The sequence below is a fragment of the Plectrocnemia conspersa genome, unplaced genomic scaffold (assembly GCF_051122295.1).
Source record: "Plectrocnemia conspersa isolate PC_06_02 unplaced genomic scaffold, ASM5112229v1 ptg000010l, whole genome shotgun sequence".
NCBI classification, from domain to species: domain Eukaryota; kingdom Metazoa; phylum Arthropoda; class Insecta; order Trichoptera; family Polycentropodidae; genus Plectrocnemia; species Plectrocnemia conspersa.
In genome coordinates, this window is record NW_028277174.1 from 17,090,581 (window position 1) to 17,110,335 (window position 19,755).

Here is a 19,755-nt window from a genome sequence, read left to right on the forward strand (position 1 = left end):
GACGAAAATGAAAATGTGTATAATTTTACAATGTTACAAACATTATAATACGTGTAATTAAATCACAGCGTTTTTAAGGTCTAGGCTTATTCCCAATCTCAACGTTGTTGTTATATAATAATCGTAGCCGTAAACGTAACGTTATCGTTAACGTGAAAACTTCGCCAAGTGTTATTGCACCGTAAATACATGTCCGTAAATTGTCTTCACGTTTTTAGTATGCGTTAATTCGGCGTTATATCATCTTAATCACTCGTCATAAACACAAATGATGACGATGCTTTAATTTGCTATTCAGATTTACGTTAAAAATATCACATTCCATATCTTTTGATGGATAAGCTACCCACTACATATGCAAACCGTTTTAATCGCAAATCCGCTTTTGAATCGGTATGCGTATTATATACGTATGATATATGTATGTATAATACTTGACTATAACGTATTTGCTGCTGTGTTGTGCGTTGATAGTGAAGCGTGTACGATAAGATAGTGTTTTGCGTATTTTGGGTAAACTAGTTTTGGATCAATATTGATCTATTGTTTGTTTAACATATTACATTCCCCAACACCTCATGAGGCCGTCATACAAACAAATTTTATTTATATTTTCATCTTCCGTTGTAACCTGACAGGCGTAAGCCCAATGCGTTACAACTGGATAAATATGTACCAACTGGTTAAGTCAATCAGACATAATGAATCTGTGACATCTATATTTTTAATCATGAATATTATATTTTTAATCACTTCGATGTTGAATAAAATTATGTTTATCTACCCTTTCTGAAGGATTCGTGTACATAATATGTACTTAAATGTAATAAAAAATGTCATAGAATTTATATGCAAATTTAACGTATGAATTACTCTTGACCCAGTCAATATAATTAACTCTAAATTTTAGTCGCGCCCCATAGTTGGTAATACATCCATCAAATAACAACCACAAGGAAGTTCCAAGTTTGGTTCAACTTTCGTTTTCTACCACGCGGCTTTTACGAGCTGGTGCAATCTTCCAATTAACCAACTGGGTAATACCATACCATTAGAATTTGCGTCAATCTCCAAGAACGGATCCGCGCATTAAAAATCCAGCGTTGCCAATCAACCGGCGCAATCGGGCGAAAATGGTTCTCCATCCGAGCGTGCTTTAGTTAAGAACGAAATTAAAAGAAAAATATACACACACAATAACAATAAGCACATAGTATGTAATTTGTGAATTTTAGAAAGTGATCAATGGCCTTGTTTCTAGTTCTTGCCGATTCAGTTATCGTTTGTTATGTAAAGCGATGATGTACGAACCAAATCAATACGTCGGTAATAAAATGTGTTACGTACAATGCGGTCATAAATCGGTAACTGAACATTAAAATTGGCCTTTAAAATTTAATACAATTTGTAGTAGTTTTTATCAATGTCCATGATTCGCCTACACCAAGTTTCGTCGCTCATTCCGTTCATGAAATGCATCAATAATGTAAATTGATTATTTTATTAACTCTCGTTTCATTTCTTCGCCAAATGAGTGGGCGAGTGTTGAAAGATAAGCATAGGAAACTTAATACGTCTTCAAAATGATAATATCACTTAAATATCTATTGATAAAACCATAGTATTTCTTTCGGACAACAAGATAATAGTTAATATGCTATACAAAAATATAGCTAGTTGGAAAATTAAATGTATTCAAAATATAAATTGAATTCTGAATCGATTTACAATTGCGATATCAAAAAATAAGTGCATATGTCTTACTTTATTCTTGAATTTGAAATTATAATTTGAGGGAAATTCGTAGTAACGAAAACTCAGGAAATGGACAGATATGGCCAAGTACTAAACATATTTTGCTAAACCACACATGATGAGCAATAGTAAACCGAAGATATCATAACTTCAAACAAACGTTTATTTATGAAACAGTACAGGATGTGACTACATAAACATTCCCATCATATAATACACACAACCATACAAATAAATTATCTTATTACTACTGAGTTGTACAAAAATCTAAACATGTGGACTCTCTTCCAAGCATCTGTAATTACTGACGTTGAACAATGACATAAGCATAAATCTTATAATCAAAGACCTCTGCTGTTAAATAAAATTAGAAACTTGAAATTCTTGTCTATCATTATAAGATAGATTGTTATCAAAGAGATAAGAGGCACTATCTACGAAATAATTAAATAAAACGATTCAAATTAATTTCCATGAAGCGTACCCACGCGCTGGTGACATACAGACGCACGCCATCGCGTTATTATAATAACAGAAGATCGTTATCGAAATGTGTTAAAGTTAACAAAGAAGAAGAGGAAGAAGCAGCTGAGGCTGTCAAATGCAAAAGTCTCGTGGGTGGCGTGACCAGATAGTCCCAGATAGGTCTTTGTGATCGCGAACAGGTTGTTCCGAACAAGAAGTCGAAATTGGGTGTAGGAAGTTTTCTATACGTATTATAAAGGAGCGGCGGCTCTGGAGGTCAGGCCGATTTTTCTCATTTCGGCTGATTTTATCGCCGAAAGTTTGGCAGAAAACTCTAATGTGCGTGGTTGCGAACGTTTTCGACATCAATTGAAATCGCACTATAAATATTTTATATCTAGAACGATGTCGTGACGATGTTATTGGATGTTGTTCTATGTTTATATAATTATTTTTAGAAAATCAATTTTTCTTTGATAGTTGATATAGTATAGGCTAAAAAAATTCTAATTATAGTTAAAAAATAAATCGGTCATCTAACATTGTGCATTGTTCTTCCGTACTTACCGAACTCCAATTGTTTGTGTTAGAACAAGCTCTTGCGTTGCGATCTCGTGCATTGTTTTATCCTTTTATTCCGAAGAACATTAAAAATATCTCTCATATTTCAGAATTCTAAAATAATTCTGACCAGTGGTATAGTCGCTGAATAATACCTGAAATTCTGGGGATCGAATCCCATATGCACCTTGGTATTTTTCAATTTCTGTCAAGTTTGAATGATCGAAATTAGGGCTTATTATATAATTATAATTCTAATCAATCATCACAGATTAGGTTTTCCTAGATTTTTCTAATCTCACGGATGAATAACTAAAAGAAAGTCGTGCATAGTGTTATCTATTGATTGTAAGCCGTAATAATAGTATATAATAAATAAAATATATAATAATACAATTTGAAACTTGTTTTGTATGAAAGAAGATTTATAACAGATTAACTGATATTTTCTCGACCCGGTTTTTGAAACATGAATCCTGGGAGTCGGTAATATAAAAATAAAAAAATCGGGAATTGCCCACTACTTGAAAGTGACATTCAAGTAGGGGTAAAAATGTTCTATGCACATCGCCAAAATTTGTGATACTCTAATAATTGATTGTGTCACTTTAATAATTTATTGCTGATTCGCGTTCTGTACGATATTCTAGTTTGTAGCGTCCTAGAATATAACTCCGAGTAAATTGAAGTACTCCTTGTTGTTGCAGAGAATTCAAAGAAAATTTCTGAGATATCTCTATGAGAGGGAGTACGGATCGTATCCGTATTTTCATCCTAGTGTTCTGGGATATAATTCATTGCATTCTCGGCGTAGCGTCTATTCAATAAAGCATTTGTTATGGGGCGGTGTCGACAATCCGTCAATACTACAAAATATGTGAGATGGTGTTCATATATTTTAGTTGTACATCATAACTGTTTTTTAATGTTTAATTGTATAATGGTCATCATGACGCATTGGGGAAACCTGTCGAGTCACGATGGTCAAATTTTTGATAAAAAAGAAATCATTATAATTTTAGAATCTTGTCCATTGGCCCGTATTTTATTAAAAATGTCTATATTTCACCTACTACCTGCATACCCGTTAATTGTAAATAAAACGTACAAATAAATAATCACGAAATTATTACTAAATTGATGATATTAAGTTAGTATTAATTTTACACTGCGCGATTTATAAATATCATATATTATTTAAAATAAAATAGTAGTTTTTCTCTCTACTCCTCAATCCTAAAAGATCATGTCCGTATTTGAACTCTGGTAAACATAGTCATATACTAAATCGAACGTACATTTAAATAAATCCCTTATCACCCGTTCTCGCAGGATTCGGTTTTATTGCTTTTTACTGAAATCCAATATTTCAGAGAAGCGATTTATTTGGTCGCCATTTCCTATTGGTCCATTTTACTTTTAATAAAACGCGGATTGCCTATAATTTGGACATGGAAGTTTGAAAAATACTTAAACTTCCAATTGAAGTGAAATATGTTTTTATTGTTCGTCTCATTTCAAAAACAGTTATATGTATTTTATAAGAATATCGAAAATTCCAACGCATCTACTTGAAACATTATTTAAGAATATATATGATTCTAATTAAAAAAAATAGATCTGTAAAAATATCACTGAATGCCTCAAAATTTAATTAATTAAAAAATGCTGAATCTATCTTTCCATTTCGCTTCGCTGATCAATTTTTTCCATAACATCAAACAAGAAAATTTAAATTTAAAAATATCTTAAGAGTCTTAACATCATTTTAAAATAAATTTACGAGCTGTCTGTATTTTCTAATGACATAGTTGCTTTGAACACTAATTAGCTGACAAAGAAAACGGGGCCTATAATTCTGCTTTGTTTACAATGATTTAATCGGTAATAAAAATTAGACGGCAATTTGGGTCGCAGTTAAAAAATATTGAGAAACACTAAAGCGTATACTTCTAAATCAGTAATCATAGCGTTTTCGAAATCGCAAACATTGGCGTCTTCGATACGTGTTATTAAAGCTTTTGATTCATTTCACTCATTCGATTCCTAAATTGAAATGTAAACAATAACCAATTTTGCTTTAAAATTTCGAAATTAAATATACATAAACATAAAAATAATAAAAGCTTCTCAACATTTCATATATAAATAAACTTGTTTTTCTCATAAGAAATCACTAATTAAATGTTACGAAGGGAAAAAAGGCATCACTCAGTCAATCAAGTGGATTGCAATCTTTACATGGTGTGACAGAGGAACCTGACGATTTATCATGTCTCAGGTGCTCGCAGGTTTACCATTGTTCCCTCTTTTAGAAACTGAGTCAACATGTAATTAAACTCAATCATACGTTACAATTCCAGCATCCATTAGTAGGTCGTTTTGGAAATATTTATGAAACACGATATTTCATTGTGTGGTTGGGCAGGAATTAGATATAGACATAATATACTATAGCTTGCATAATTCATCTGGTCTCTTTGTCCGTGATTATTTACTTCGGAAGTTCGTAGCACGATACGAACTGAGTTGAGAAGGAAGACAATAATGAAACCATCGAAAGGGAAACCTGCAAACTATATATGTACATACATATGTACTAAATAAATAAATAAACACCTCAAACGTGCAATATATTTGTATAGCTCATTTTATGTTTATTTCTACATTTCCACAGCAATATTTTGCTTTAATTTATTGAATATTACGCTCGATTCCTTATATAGAGTCATAATTAAGGATCTCTCGATCGAGTAATAAATTTACATGAAAAATATCAACAATCGTGTATAATAAAACGCGAGTCAGACAGGAGTGACCATAAATAACGTTTTAACGGAACGTAGCGAGTGCGGTGTTAACGAACCGTTACGGTTACTTGGAAATTACACACAAGTGAAATATTCATTTTATTTATTATTTCACGTTGTAATGTACAAATTTATGTATACAAAATTCACTGACTGATACGGCTCTTATCATTTTGATAATCATTGTATAAAAAAAGAGCTTGATTGTGAAAAATAAAATTGCGGTTTCGTTCGGATGGTTGTGCCTCCGCATGCGTATTATCGTGTGCAATTTTTTTATTGCAATGTGAAAATGTAAAAGTGATCCCGTGGGCTCTAACCTCCGTTGTAAGTCTAATTAACATGCGTTGGTGTTTTATACGAGTCAATTAGACCAAAAAGGGCCCTAATCTAAGTTTCGGGATGGAGGAGGCGTGAGGTAATTGCGCTACTACAATTGTAATGATCGCATTAAAAAAAATCTCTTATCAGTATATAACGCAAAAAAAGTAAAGTGATTTTAATTTTCCAATATATTTTCATCAACTGATCGACTAAAATACACATATTAATTTTCATTATTGATGCTTTGTGCTCGTATTGCACATTGCCTATGTTTGCGATAAGGCGTCAAAGATGCTCGGCTTCGTTATGCGGAGCGCGTGTCACTTTTACAATGTATTAGCGATTCGCTTTCTGTACGCTAATTCTTAGCGTCGTCGAATATAGTTCAATTGTCTGGAAACACAGCGAAGAAAAGTACATGTTATTGGAAACGATTCAAAGAACTTTTCTTAAATATTTCTATAACAGCGTGTACGGGTCATATCTGTATTTGTATCTTAGTGTCTTTTTGTTAGAAACGTTAAGACACAATTTATTACATTCTCAATATTCAATAAATCATAAAGTTTCTAATTAGTAGTGTCGATTTCAGCTATGGGCCACGTCACGATCGCGTCCTTTATTCTTGCCCATCTCAGCAAGGACGCCTCTTTTGCACGAGCTATCCAGCTTCTTGCCAAACACGAAAATGTTTTAAGCCCGGGGTGGGCAAAACGTCAATCGCGGTCCAATTGCTACCTTCATGTGTTACCCGTTCGAAACGACCTTTTTATTTGACCGTGTCATTTAAAATATATTGGAGGTAGCCCTTACTTTACAAAAATCTGCCCCTGTTTTAGGCGATAATTATGAGGATCTTGAAAAATTTAAGTGGGATGGTGCACATCTTTTGTAGGTGTGCATAATATTTTTTTTATAGAAGTGCATATTAATGTTAATGTATAACATTTTTAATGTACAAATGTGTATTAAACGTTTCATAAAACTTTTTTATATATAAAGGAAATCATGACGCATTGGAGAAACCTGTCGGGTCTTGCTGGCATTAGTTAGTATTTGTTTTATAACTTCAAGTTAAGTGACACATTTCATGCATACTCATATTTACAGCTGCTGTCAATTACCGACCTGTTCTTTGCTTAAAAAAAGGAAGAAAAGTATAAGTAGATAGGAACAAGCACCTGTCCCTATTTAATAGTATGTAATAAACCGTTACCTTTTTTCTTCTATGCGACTCGATGACCGATAAATCGTCGTTTTTGTCCTTTGACACAGAAAATATTTTCAGTAGCTGCATAGTAGATTTTGGATTCATCAACATTGATTTTTTTAATAACAAAAAATACTAAAAATGGTCACCACTTTTTTTAACATCTCACAGTTTTGATATCTACTGTAAGTATTTTCTTGTTATTTCTATATTTATTGGGTCAGTAATTTATTTTTATTTTGCCATTAATTTAATTAAACGGTCAGAAGTTACAATAAATATATTAATATTTAGTAATATAAATTTATTTTGAACATAAATATAAAAATAAATGGTCAGTTGTTACACGGACAGTAATTATATTTAAGAATTTTATATTAAATGTTATGCTTTTTAATTTAACAGTTGTTATATTTTAACCGAATGGTGATATTTTTTATGAATTATGCAATGGCTCTGTAATAATTGAACATAAAAATCAAATACAATAACAAACTAATATTTTTTTATTACATAGTACATGTATGTAATAATATTATCGCTATGACGGGTTAACTTTTCCCTTGATATACACTCAGTGTACATATAAAATTTATTAATATAAAAATCGGAGCATTACCGAACCTTTGTCAAAAAGTTAGTGACTGTAATGACCAAGTCACTGACCATTTATATGAATATTACAAAACTTGTTTTTGATTCTTAAACATAGCTTTACAAATAAATCAGATAATTTAATATTTATGGTAAAAATATTATGAAGTATAATAAACTACGCGCAATTGGGATAAACTGATGATACAATTGAAATTATCTTAAAATGTAATATATACATAAATTGAGTTATGTTTATCTTTACTAAAAAAAAGTGCAAAATTGATGTAGCGTTGTCGATAGCGATCACCACTTACTGTTATGCTTATCAGTTTCGCAAAAAATAATCAACAACGAAAAAAACAATCATTCAAACATTAACTCGGTTTTCATCACCGTCAAAATCTACAATCTGTATTACATAAAATACATACATCTATAACGTAGCGTACAATTGTATTTACCGTATTTGCCGTAGATAAAAATATTTTTATAATTGAAAATAAATATTTAATAATCAACGATAGATTATTTGCTAACGATGTGATAAAAGCATTTATTTAATCAAACATTAAAAGAACTCCCCTTTTTATCTAATGAGTGACATTAGTGAATTTGAATAATGGCAACACTTTAATTAGCATCGTTCATGGCCGGAGCGGTGGAGCGTTCAGGTCAAACACCTCCGATGCACACCAGACCCTCTCGGATGCTTCTTTCAAACACAAAATGTTGAACTCTTCGCACAACAACACAAAAGGAACAATGCGCTAATAAGATCGTATATTGTGTTTAGGATGCGTATTGTATACCAAAAAAAGCGCCATTTACACAGTTCAATTTCGCTGATTGCTTTTTAATACACGTGCGCGGGTCGTTTAAATTCATATTTTTAATGGACGCGCTCGCTTTGTTGATTTCGACCGACAGGCTTGCCAACCGTCGGCGGCTAATTTGTGGCCCGAAGCGCTGACGATAATCGGCCATTAACACGCTCGCTCCCCCCTTTTGCACGATATTTAACATTGACTTTGAATTTCATAGAACAAATCGATTTGAACCGATGCCAATTTCGATTTTATAAGATTTGATAATGAGTAGAATTTTGTTTCGCTCCAAGCGGATCAGATTTAGAAGATAGTCATCTCTTTAAACTGGCGCTCGTTCAATTTTATACCTATCATTATACATAATACACGAAAATGTCATAGTGTATAATTTTGGACAATTCTTGAAAAATAGATGTACATTATTTGTAGGAATGTGTATTGCCTTAGACATAGAGCGTGTCATATTTCATTGTAACGTATAACAGTAAAATGTAAGGAAAAATGTTTTGTGCTTTTACAAGGAAGGTTTATACACAAGGCGGTCATCGTCGGAGAATGCATAAAAGATTGCCGGGATTTGACCCTAAATGTGTAGAGACCTCGGGGCAGGGAAACGTCCGAGAGAAAATAAACTACATGAGCTTTACGCATGAGTCACCCACCTCTTGAGGATACCAAGATTGTTTCGAAACTATGTAAAATTTAGGATAAACTAAAAGGCATTATCTTACAACTGAGCTAACAAAATAGGTTTTAAACTTAAATTATGTATAACTATATAATATAACATATAAGTTACTGGTTTTCCTTTATCTTTTCATTAGTTTTGTTGCTTCTTTATGTAGAATAATAGTTTTTATGGGCTAGTTTACCCTTTTACAAATTATTGTAGTTATGTAATTGCTATTATATATCTCAAAGTAATTTTAAAATATTTTTTGCATTTGACTTTTTTTATAAGAGACATCTTATATTGAAAAATATTTAAATATTATTAAATAAATTTAGCTAGCTTTAAAATGAATAATAAAATATGTTTTTTATATATAATAAATGTTTCACAAAAATTTGGTGTTTCTTGTGTTAATGGCTCGTTATATTATAAAATTAATCTCTGTTTAGTTGTATAACACGCTTCTTAGATACTATTATATTATAGTTCTCGATATTCTCAACAACAATAACAACAACAAAAATCCAATGATATACATTTCCGTACAAAACAAACGCTTCCTATTTCTGGACTACATACGTCACAAAAATAAGTATGAAGATATTAGAAAAATCTTTGTAAAAAATATTGTTGTTTGGGTGTCTACGGTTGGACTCTCAAGTTTTTCCACAATTGCGTCAATGTCCGCCAGGCTATTTCTGCGATTTGCATAAAAGTGGCAAACGTTATATTTATACACACACGTAGTACATTTAACTCGATTAAAACGTGATGATCGGTCACGACGACGGAACTGTCACGGATGTAAGATTTACCCGACAGATGTTACTTGATGGGTACTCTTGTTGAACTATTTTCTCATCATCCTGGCCGGTTATGTTTAACCCTTCCTGGGCGAAAAGGGGGCCAAAAAGTACCCCAAGAATTTGTTTTTCACTGTAACTTTTTAATTACTACCTTTAATAGACCCACATTTTATGTAATCCTGTAATTAAGGATTATACATAGGTAAAATTTGTTTCGAGTCAATTTCGAAATCGTATAACGGTTTAAAATATAAATTTGCGGTAAAATATCTATTATTTGTGAGTGACCGTCAGTTTTGCAATTCCAAGAAGGGCAGGTATAGAGGATAACATTTGAGCTCATTCGCATTCGAAAGTTATGAATGTGTCGACGGTCGGTTTCCATAATGAGTTAGAACGAGAAAGCTATATGCTGTTGGTATACCATCACCTTCTCAGAAGAATCATTGTCTGGAGAAAGCCACGTGCTGGCAAATCAGTGTTTCCCTATCTTTTGCCGTGTTTCGTTGTTTGCAAAGCTGATTTATTATTTTTATTTTTGTAATTCCATCATCCTATACCTTTTATTTCATGTAGGAAGTATTATTTATTATACACTTTGTTATTTTCTGTATATTGTAATGTACGTATTTGGTGATTTTTTTGCGGTATAAATTGTGATAAAATACTGGGATATGTCGTCCAGACAAGATACAGAAAGACTTTTAGACGAATGTGAAGATGATGTCAATGTCGATGAATCTTTTGACAGTGATATCGACTTTGAAGAGTTGGATTCAGATGCCACCGACGTAAATGATGTAATCAATAACGAAGCTGACGATTCTTCATCAAAAGATGAAGAAACCGAAGATGATGAATTTACACCAGAAAACACCACGTTCATGTCAAGATCTGGTCTAGAATGGCATTCAACTCCACGATACAATTCCAGAACGCGAATCCAGAATATCGTACCATCTTCTTCAGGACTTGGAACAGAGGCTAGCAATGTGACTACAATAAAGGAAACCTTTGCTCTCTTCGTGACTGCAGCGATGATTCAAGAAATAAGTAGTAGTGGAGACTAATCGGGTCTCTAGAAATGACAATCAAGACCACACCAACCAACCGGAAATAGAAGCATTCATCAGCGTATTGATAGTTTCTAGAAGATGCAATGGCCGTAGACTACCACTAAAGGAAATATGGACATCTAACCAGCTTTTTAAGTAATTCTTTTTTTCTACGATCATTTCAAGGGACACATTCGTATATTTATACAGTAAAATTCGCTTTGATGACAGAAACACCAGACAATTACGATTTCAACAATCGCAAGATAAATTTCGTGCTTTTATCAAAAGTAAGCCCGGCAGATATGGAATAAAAATATGGGTTGCTGCTGATGTAGAGTCATCGTATATTTTAAATATACAACCATACATGGGAAAGCAGCAAGTACGAGAGAGAAACCAAGGTGAAAGGGTAGTGACTGATCTAATTATTCCTTCTATTGGAACTGGACGTGGTGTCATTACTGACAACTTATTTTCGTCAGTGCCCCTTGCTCAAAGACTTTTGGAAGACAAAATTAACAGGAACAATTAGAAAAAATAAGCGTGAAATACCGCAAGAATTTTTGCGTTCACGCTAGCGAGAGGAATTATTTAGTCGTTTTGACTTTACCGATGACATCACATTGGTTTCATATGTTCCGAAAAAAAAACAATCGGTCACACTGTTGTCAACAGAGTTAGCCATGGAACTTGCCAAGGAGAACATAAATTTTCAAAAAATAGTGGGATATCGTTTCATAAACATATTCAATATGGTTTCACACTTTATGATCAAGCAACTAACGTTGAAACTGTTACTCCACTGACAATACTCCCCGAAAATCGCGTTGAACAGGTTAGGAGAAATAGGTGCAGCTTTTGCCCTAGAAATAAGGACAAAAAGGCTCGATTTTTTGCACCACCTGCAAAAAAAAGCGATATGTACAGTTCACAAACACCAGTTGAAAATATTGTCATGTCCAAATTGTTTACAAGATTCAAGCGTAGAATAAATGAAATATTTGTATTATTATCCTAAATATAAATATATTATTTTTGTTATTTTGTATTTTATATTATAAATACATTATTTAAAAAAAATGTGAATTATTTTTATTTCTTGTGCAATTATTATTTTTAACAATAATAAGTTATATATAAATAATATAATGTTTTACTAATTTTTTAATTGATTTAATTTGTTAAAAATTTAATAGATTTAAAAATAATTAAATAATAATAATTTTATTAGTCAGTGTTTGAGAAACGCTGCAACATGCATCGACAAGTAAGCGCTGTAGACGCCCCTCAATCGCCGATCGTTCTTTGGCCAGAAATGTCGCCGAAAAATATGACTGTAATTTGCAAAAAATGTTAATAAAAAGATATTTTATTCGTTTTATGAAAGTAAATATGCATAGAAACACGTGTTAGATGATTAGGTATACAATTTTCTGTTAAAAAAGTATCATAATTTCGAGAATAGTCTGGGGGACAAAAAGGCCCCCGGTTCGGAACGCTCGCGATTTTTCTACCTTCCGTACGGGATGGGTTAATAGAGCTTGTCCGAGACGCAATTTCCAAGCAGTCTCGTGTAATTTTTTTTTTTATTATTTATCCTTGTAGAAAATAAGGATAGTTAGTTCAAAAGCCATTGTGAGCACAATCTGAGTACATTTCGCAAAACCTGATCCCACTCGAGCGAGCGAGATTCTATTGTCGTGTAAAGGATTTTTCAAAGTATCGAAAAGCAAAGGAATACACAGGAGTTAACAGCAAACGTCTACTAGTTAAGATATCGATTTCAATATAAACTTCTTGAATTATATATATGCACTTAATTGATTCAGCAACAATAGTTTTAGCTAATTGCTTGCGTTTATATTCAACTGCAGATTAACATAACATATAATTGGGTTTACTATGTTTTTTTATACGGTATATAATATGTTGCAGTGAATATGTATAAAATATATTTTCACTAGCATTTCAATGAAATCACATCGGAATACATTTTCACCGGTAAATAAATATTTTTACTACCAATAATATAATTTTACTGACAAGTGCTAATAAAATTATATGCTACCCTACTGTCATTAAACAGACGTAAAACATTAATTTGATTGTTTTTAAAAAAATCGTGGACATTGTGTCGGTGAACGTTTTGTCGTGTTACCGGTCTTAACAGGTGATGTGTCGCGCTACAACTATTTTTTGTAACAACGTTAGCTGGTTGCGTAACTATATAAAAAATACGAAAATTAATTTTTATTAGTAAAAATATATATCTACCAAGGAAAATATAATTTCACTAGTAATACAGGTTACACGACAAAACGCTCATCGACACAATGTCACGATAGAATGTTCAGGTACAAAACATTCATTTCAAAATTTTTTTTTTAAGAAAATAGCATTTAAGAATTCCAGAGTGTAGTGACAATGATTTACACATATTATAGATTCTTTCACTGATTAATAAATACATGTGTATATTAGATTAGCCAGTCTAATTCATTGTAACATATACACAAAACATTATTTGATGGTTGACAACTAACTGTCATTTCTTTCTACTATGCCAACTATAAAATACTGAACAGCTAATGCGAGGCTTTGTTTTAGTGGAAGATTTTACTCCAACCTCGGCCACTAGTAAATCGTTTTGTCAATTCTTCAAGAAGACTACCACAGAGATTATTTGGAAGATAAGCTTTAAACTGACGCATAATATCGACGATATGTCGAAAATTCATCTCTCAATCCAATACATTACTGCTATGAGTTGTGTGGCACATACCCTTTGCCAGCTTGCTTTAAACGTTGCCGCTTTATCAAACAATTCCATAAGTCTAGATATAGAAAAGCGATGAAATATAATTTAATGCTAGAGTTTTTTTCGAGAAACGCTATAAATCTTTAGTGTCGAAAAAGGTTAGATTGAACAGTAAAATAATTTAAAATGGGTTTTAGTAAAATACATACATATTTCATGCTCATAGAGATTTCTCTGTCCATGCTTTCTTTTAGATTCATTATCTATCCGTCTATCTCCATCGCATACACTGCCTAACTGTGTACTGTTCAAATTTGGACAGGACATGAATAATTCTCCCGTGCGGACAATGGGGGCGCGCGTCTGTGCATTTTTTATTGTTTTCATTAACGAGCGCTTTGAAAGCAGACGCCACGATAATGCGCGGTCGCGGATGAAAAGAAAAGTTTGAATATTCAAGGGCTTTTTGCTAGCGAGAAAGAGCGCAGACCCTTTGCACTGAGCGTTCATAATACGAAAAACACAAAGAAGTCTCGTCGCGAACACAACAATCCATCGCCGTTTCGGATTATGAGTCCGTGAATTATTCGCTTCCGTAAAATGTATGCACATACACACACGTACACTTTAGCTCTTTGACGATAACAATCACAACCTCGACTACTTGCAGGTAATCTTTCAAACCCTCATAATGCCTCTAGTGAAAAATCTTTATGCGATTGACAAATAAGCGTCTGATTTCGTAACTAAAGACCTACGACTGTTCGTTGCCTAATTTAATTACTGTTATCTACTGCTATTACAACGTAAGCAGAAATTGATTTTCTTGGAGTGTCTCAATTAAATATCCTTTCAGTGCTTACATCATTTTTAAATTTAAATTTTCCTGTCGGTCGACCGGTGGAAACAGGAACGTTTACCTTATATGCGTCATGTGTGTTGCTGTGTGACGAATCTCTCGAGAATGTCGAGAACAATGCAGCCGGAAGCCAGTTAGCTATGTCGTGCACTCTGGTGCATTGTGGTACTTTACTTCTATAGACGATTAGCGATGCAAGAATTCTCTCACCGGTCGCACACGCATTCAAAAGAATCATCTGGCGGGACTCGTTCGCAGGAACGCATATTCCCAGTCGCAATTATAGTGTTTTGTCTTAGATCAGCCCAACCCACCATGGCAGAGCAGATTAACTTTCGTGAGAAGCTCTTGAATCGCATCCCATGTACCTGAGTAACAGATCAGTTGTAAAACTTAAAATAATTCCATTGTAAATCATAATAATCCTACTTAGTTCTTTACATCTCAGCCGCTCGACTCTGATGCTATAAAAATTGTTATTGTTTAGTCATTTATCATGGTTTTAACCATTTTAGTCTTAAAATCTGACAAACCGTGAAAATCTCTGATGGGATTCTATCTTACTTCCAATACAGCTGTATTCTATAAAGATAAACCATTTAAAGTTTAAACTGGCGGAACTCCCAACGCGATCTATATAAAGGCCTAACTGGTCAGCCGCAGTGTTCTCATGACGTCATGAGCGTCGGGGTAAGCGAAAAGCTTAATCGTGTTCAGTGAAGTTTATGTTTTCAAATATCTGTTATTGCGAATACGATGTTGCTCATATTGTATAATATATACACACATACTATTTTTTTATATATAGTATATACTTTTAAAAAGGAGCTATTTCCTGTTAAATGTGTTATATTATATTTAAAAATAATTATAACTTATATAAATAAAGAAATTATTTAAAACGTGTACTCAAGATTTTTTGTATAAACGATTTGTAAACCTTAAACAAATAGAGAAAGGTTCTTTTTTGAAATTTGTATGTGTTTTATTTATCATATAGTATTAATATTTTTTTAATATAATGCTAAAATCTTATTATAAAAATGTTTTTACTTTATTTATTTTATATATTTATGTAAAAAGTTATCTGAAATATAAAAATCGTACATAAAAGTAGATTCCCCTTTTCCTAATGACGTCATAAGCAAACTATCTAGCCTTATAAGAATAGTAAGTGTTGGAACTACACATTAATGGTTAACTTAGTTAACTTTATTTTATTTTATTAAAATAATAGTACTGTAATAACCCAATAAACAACATATACATATGTAGTTATAATCATTGCCACATACATACACACAAAAAACGATAACTTTAGAGATTCGAAAGATGAAAATGTGGTTATACTTAAATTACAGAAAATGTATTATTATTAGCCGGAAGTACATTTTTTTCTCACAAAGCAGTATAATTATTTTTATATAACATAATTTATTTTTGATTATTTTTTAGTATAAGAATGCATGAAAATATCAATTCAAAACTTCCCATCGAATTATTGCCATAGTTCCTTAAAACTAACGAAGATCAAGTTTTGACTCGAAGCAAACTGAGAATATGCCTTAGGTTCACAATTAAACAAATATACTGTGTTCCGCTGAGCGTCAATGAGCGCCGGTTGAACAACAAGTCTCATTCTGGAAACCTGAAAAACACGTGCTGCTTGCTGCACTTCACAAGTTACCATTCAGACCGACACATCCATGCGCCGATGCTAATGCATTCCTCGAGCCGATGGTTACTCACTCGCGTTATTCAATTGCCGGCAATTTTGCACAATTCTAACCAACGAAATGCCGCAACACAAACTAATTAAACTGCGATGCCACGAAAATACTTTCGATGCCATCGTCACAGTGGTTGCTCGCGTGTGACGTTCTTGGAATTCTAACAGCATGCCAAAATTTTGCACCATTAACTAAGGAAATGTGCCGATTGTTGTAAAGCGCGACGTGGCAGTTGCATAGCTGATGATAATGAAAAATTCTAGAATTATCGGCTCTTACTCCCAAGATCTCTTAATAGTATACATTTTGTGTTTAGTGACATAGCTCACACATTCCACGTGTGTCTCGACCGCTAATGCACTGCAACTTTCAGCAACGAGCTTTAGAGTATCCTAGAAAGTCACAATCGCGTCCTTTAGTATTACCCGTCGCGGCCAGGACGTCAGCGCTTAAGAACGCTTCTCTTGCACGGTCCATATAACGAGCTTGCCAAACACAAGGATGTTTTCGGCGATAGCTATGAGGAGCTGGAAAAAAATATATGAGATGGTGCTCATCTATTTTAGAAAAACATTTTTTTTTTTAATATTTACTGGTATTATTATTGTTTGTATAATGCTGTATATTTGCCGTCATGACGCATGATGGTCAGATTTGTATTAAAAATAGAATGTGAGTTTTTTTAGGAAATAAATAGTTGTAGTCGCCTCCGATCTTTTTCCTCATCTAACAAGCACAGTTTCCGATTACCCTATCTCTCGATTACTATTTAATCAAAAACAGTTCTCGACATTGTTCATAAAGTTTATTGATTGTTAAAGGATTATTAAAACATTTTTTTTCTTTTTTTTTTTAACGCGTTTACAAAAATATTTTTATCTCACCTCGATTTTTTTTAAATAAAAATGTGCAACCATACAAGCCTTGATATATTATTAAATTATTATGTATTAATGCTTTTTTGATAAATTACCATACCTCAATTTACCTCTGTCCAGATTATTTTTTGTATACAAAAACTAACACAAAAACTAAGCCGCACAGTGAGAATTTTTTCTAAACAAATTAAAATTTTTATGGTTGCATGTTTAATGCGCAATGAAATGTATTAATATTTATAAGATTTTTAAAAACAATATTTGTGTTTACTTTAAAATTCGCTACTGAGTCAAAGTTAAAAATAACGTTGTCTTTTAAGATTTACTAATTTTTATTCCTTTCTTTTCAGAACCGTCCAGCAACGCAGTGCGCTATGGAGTGCGGGGTAGCTGCGGCTGGATATCCCAGCGCAGCTGCACCCCCGTCTGCCACTTCGGCTCCCCCTACCTCAATAATGTCACCGACGGAGAGGTCGCCCGCCAAGGCGGGACTCCATGTCAATTTTACAGAGAAGGGCGAAGTGAAGGAACGCCGCGAAAAGTTCCTTACCGCGAAATATGGATCTCATCAAATGGCTCTTATCCGTAAGAGACTCGCAGTCGAAATGTGGCTGTATGATGAATTACAGAAACTGTACGATATACCGGTATGAATCGAAATAATAAATGCAATGTATAATTGTTAGAGACCAATAAATAACTGTATATTTGTGTTGCAGAAAGATAATGTAAAAACACACGAGGTAGAAGTAGATATAGACGAGCTCCTCGATATGGACAGTGATGAACATAGGCGAAATCATTTAAGTGTAAGTTTAAAATGAGCTTTAAATAAATACTTTTGTGCAATTTTATAATTGTATATTTTATTTTTACAGAGCATATTAGCAGATGCCAAAAAACCACAAAAAGATGTAAATGTAAGAATAATTTAATTTATAAACATATACCTTTTTCTCAAGAGATGGTGTATGTATAATACTTATTTCCAATGCTGATTTTTAACTTCTTTTTTTTTTATAGAAATTCATCAATGACCTGCTAGAGAAAGCCAAAACTCTATAAGTTATTTACTTAACGGGCCCGTTTTAACCAAAATGTTAACAAGCATTTTATGGGATAAAAGTGACAAAATCTGTAAAATAATTAGGCCATAATTAAGTTATAATAATATCATAGATGTGACATATTTGAAGCTCATTGAATACAAAATGTAACTCTCATAAAAAAAAGTAGTCATTTATAATACATATAATTATAGTAAGGATTGTATGTGCGTACGTATATTTTGTGCAAATTGGATAAAAATCATACTAACGCATTGTTGGAAATATTAGTATGATTCCGTCTTAAACGGTACTGATTCAAGGAGTCGTAAACCTGAATTTTTATACTCAATATATACATGTTTATAACATAAATATACATATGTAAAAATCGCGTTTATATTAACGATCAGCAGTATTAATAACTAATCTTAACACGTTGGCGTCAAAAACGATGAACGAATATCAATTACGATAAATGCATTCATGTTCAGTTTTGTATAAGGAGACATAAATCATTCGATATCGCCACGTAATGTGCCTAGAGCGTAGTTTAGCGGAATTATGCGGATCCATTGATACAAACGAAATTTATACCTTTTCGTGGAGAGGAAAGCATGTCGTAGTATTTTTAAACGCCGAAAGTCAGATCATAATAAAACATACATAATCATAATAGTTAATCAATTGACTATATTTTCGAAAGGCTAACACTTTTTTTTAAAAACTAGAGCTAATTTAGGAAAATTTCAAAGCATACGTGCGCTTGACTGTGTTAATGTATGTATATGTAAAATTGTATGTCTATTGCCAAAATTGGAAATGAAAATTTCACACCGCTATATCAATTATGTACACATCTTATTTATATTATTACAATTTCAGTTTTGGTTTATTTACGTTATTATGTATTGTATATGATTTTTTTGTAGCGTTAAGTTTAAACGTGTATCGTTTTAAGTGCGAAACATGGTAGCGTACCACCTAAATAAAAATATCCTGTGATTTATTTCGAGTTGAAAATTCAATATCGTTCTCTGTGATGTTCATATCCATTACCTACACGCAGATGTGCATTCTCAAACGTTTTTTTTATTTAATAAAATATATTATTCTTAAAATTTAACAAAAATAAATAGTTTTATTTCTACCCAAAAAATTAAAGAGTAACTATTGAATTCCATTGAGTGAAAATAATGGTTTATGAAGAATGATAATTATGATTTTTTATTATAAAAAATGACAAACAAAAAAAAATTGTGTCGTATAATACACAAAAAATGCATAATTATTGTGGTAGTTGTCAGTAATTCTAAAAGTAAAATGGAGCACTTATTTAAAAATAAATAATGAAACATTAAAAAAAATGTAATTCTTTACTTCAACTTAAAATTTTCT

The 19,755-nt window shown here is 32.5% G+C and overlaps 1 protein-coding gene across 2 annotated transcripts in view; it reads left to right on the forward strand.

Moving 5' to 3' along the window:
• LOC148230767 (protein phosphatase 1 regulatory subunit 14B) overlaps positions 1-19,493 on the forward strand; it is a 45,703-nt gene extending 26,210 nt beyond the window's left edge. For both annotated transcript variants that reach the window (XM_088195845.1, XM_088195847.1), the window contains exons 2-5: positions 17,662-17,958; positions 18,031-18,120; positions 18,190-18,231; positions 18,335-19,493. In XM_088195845.1, the coding sequence (XP_088051971.1) occupies positions 17,662-17,958; positions 18,031-18,120; positions 18,190-18,231; positions 18,335-18,376 (471 nt within the window). In that variant the 3' untranslated portion in view covers positions 18,377-19,493. The remainder of the gene's footprint in view (positions 1-17,661; positions 17,959-18,030; positions 18,121-18,189; positions 18,232-18,334) is intronic.
• The last annotated feature ends 262 nt before the right edge of the window (positions 19,494-19,755 follow it).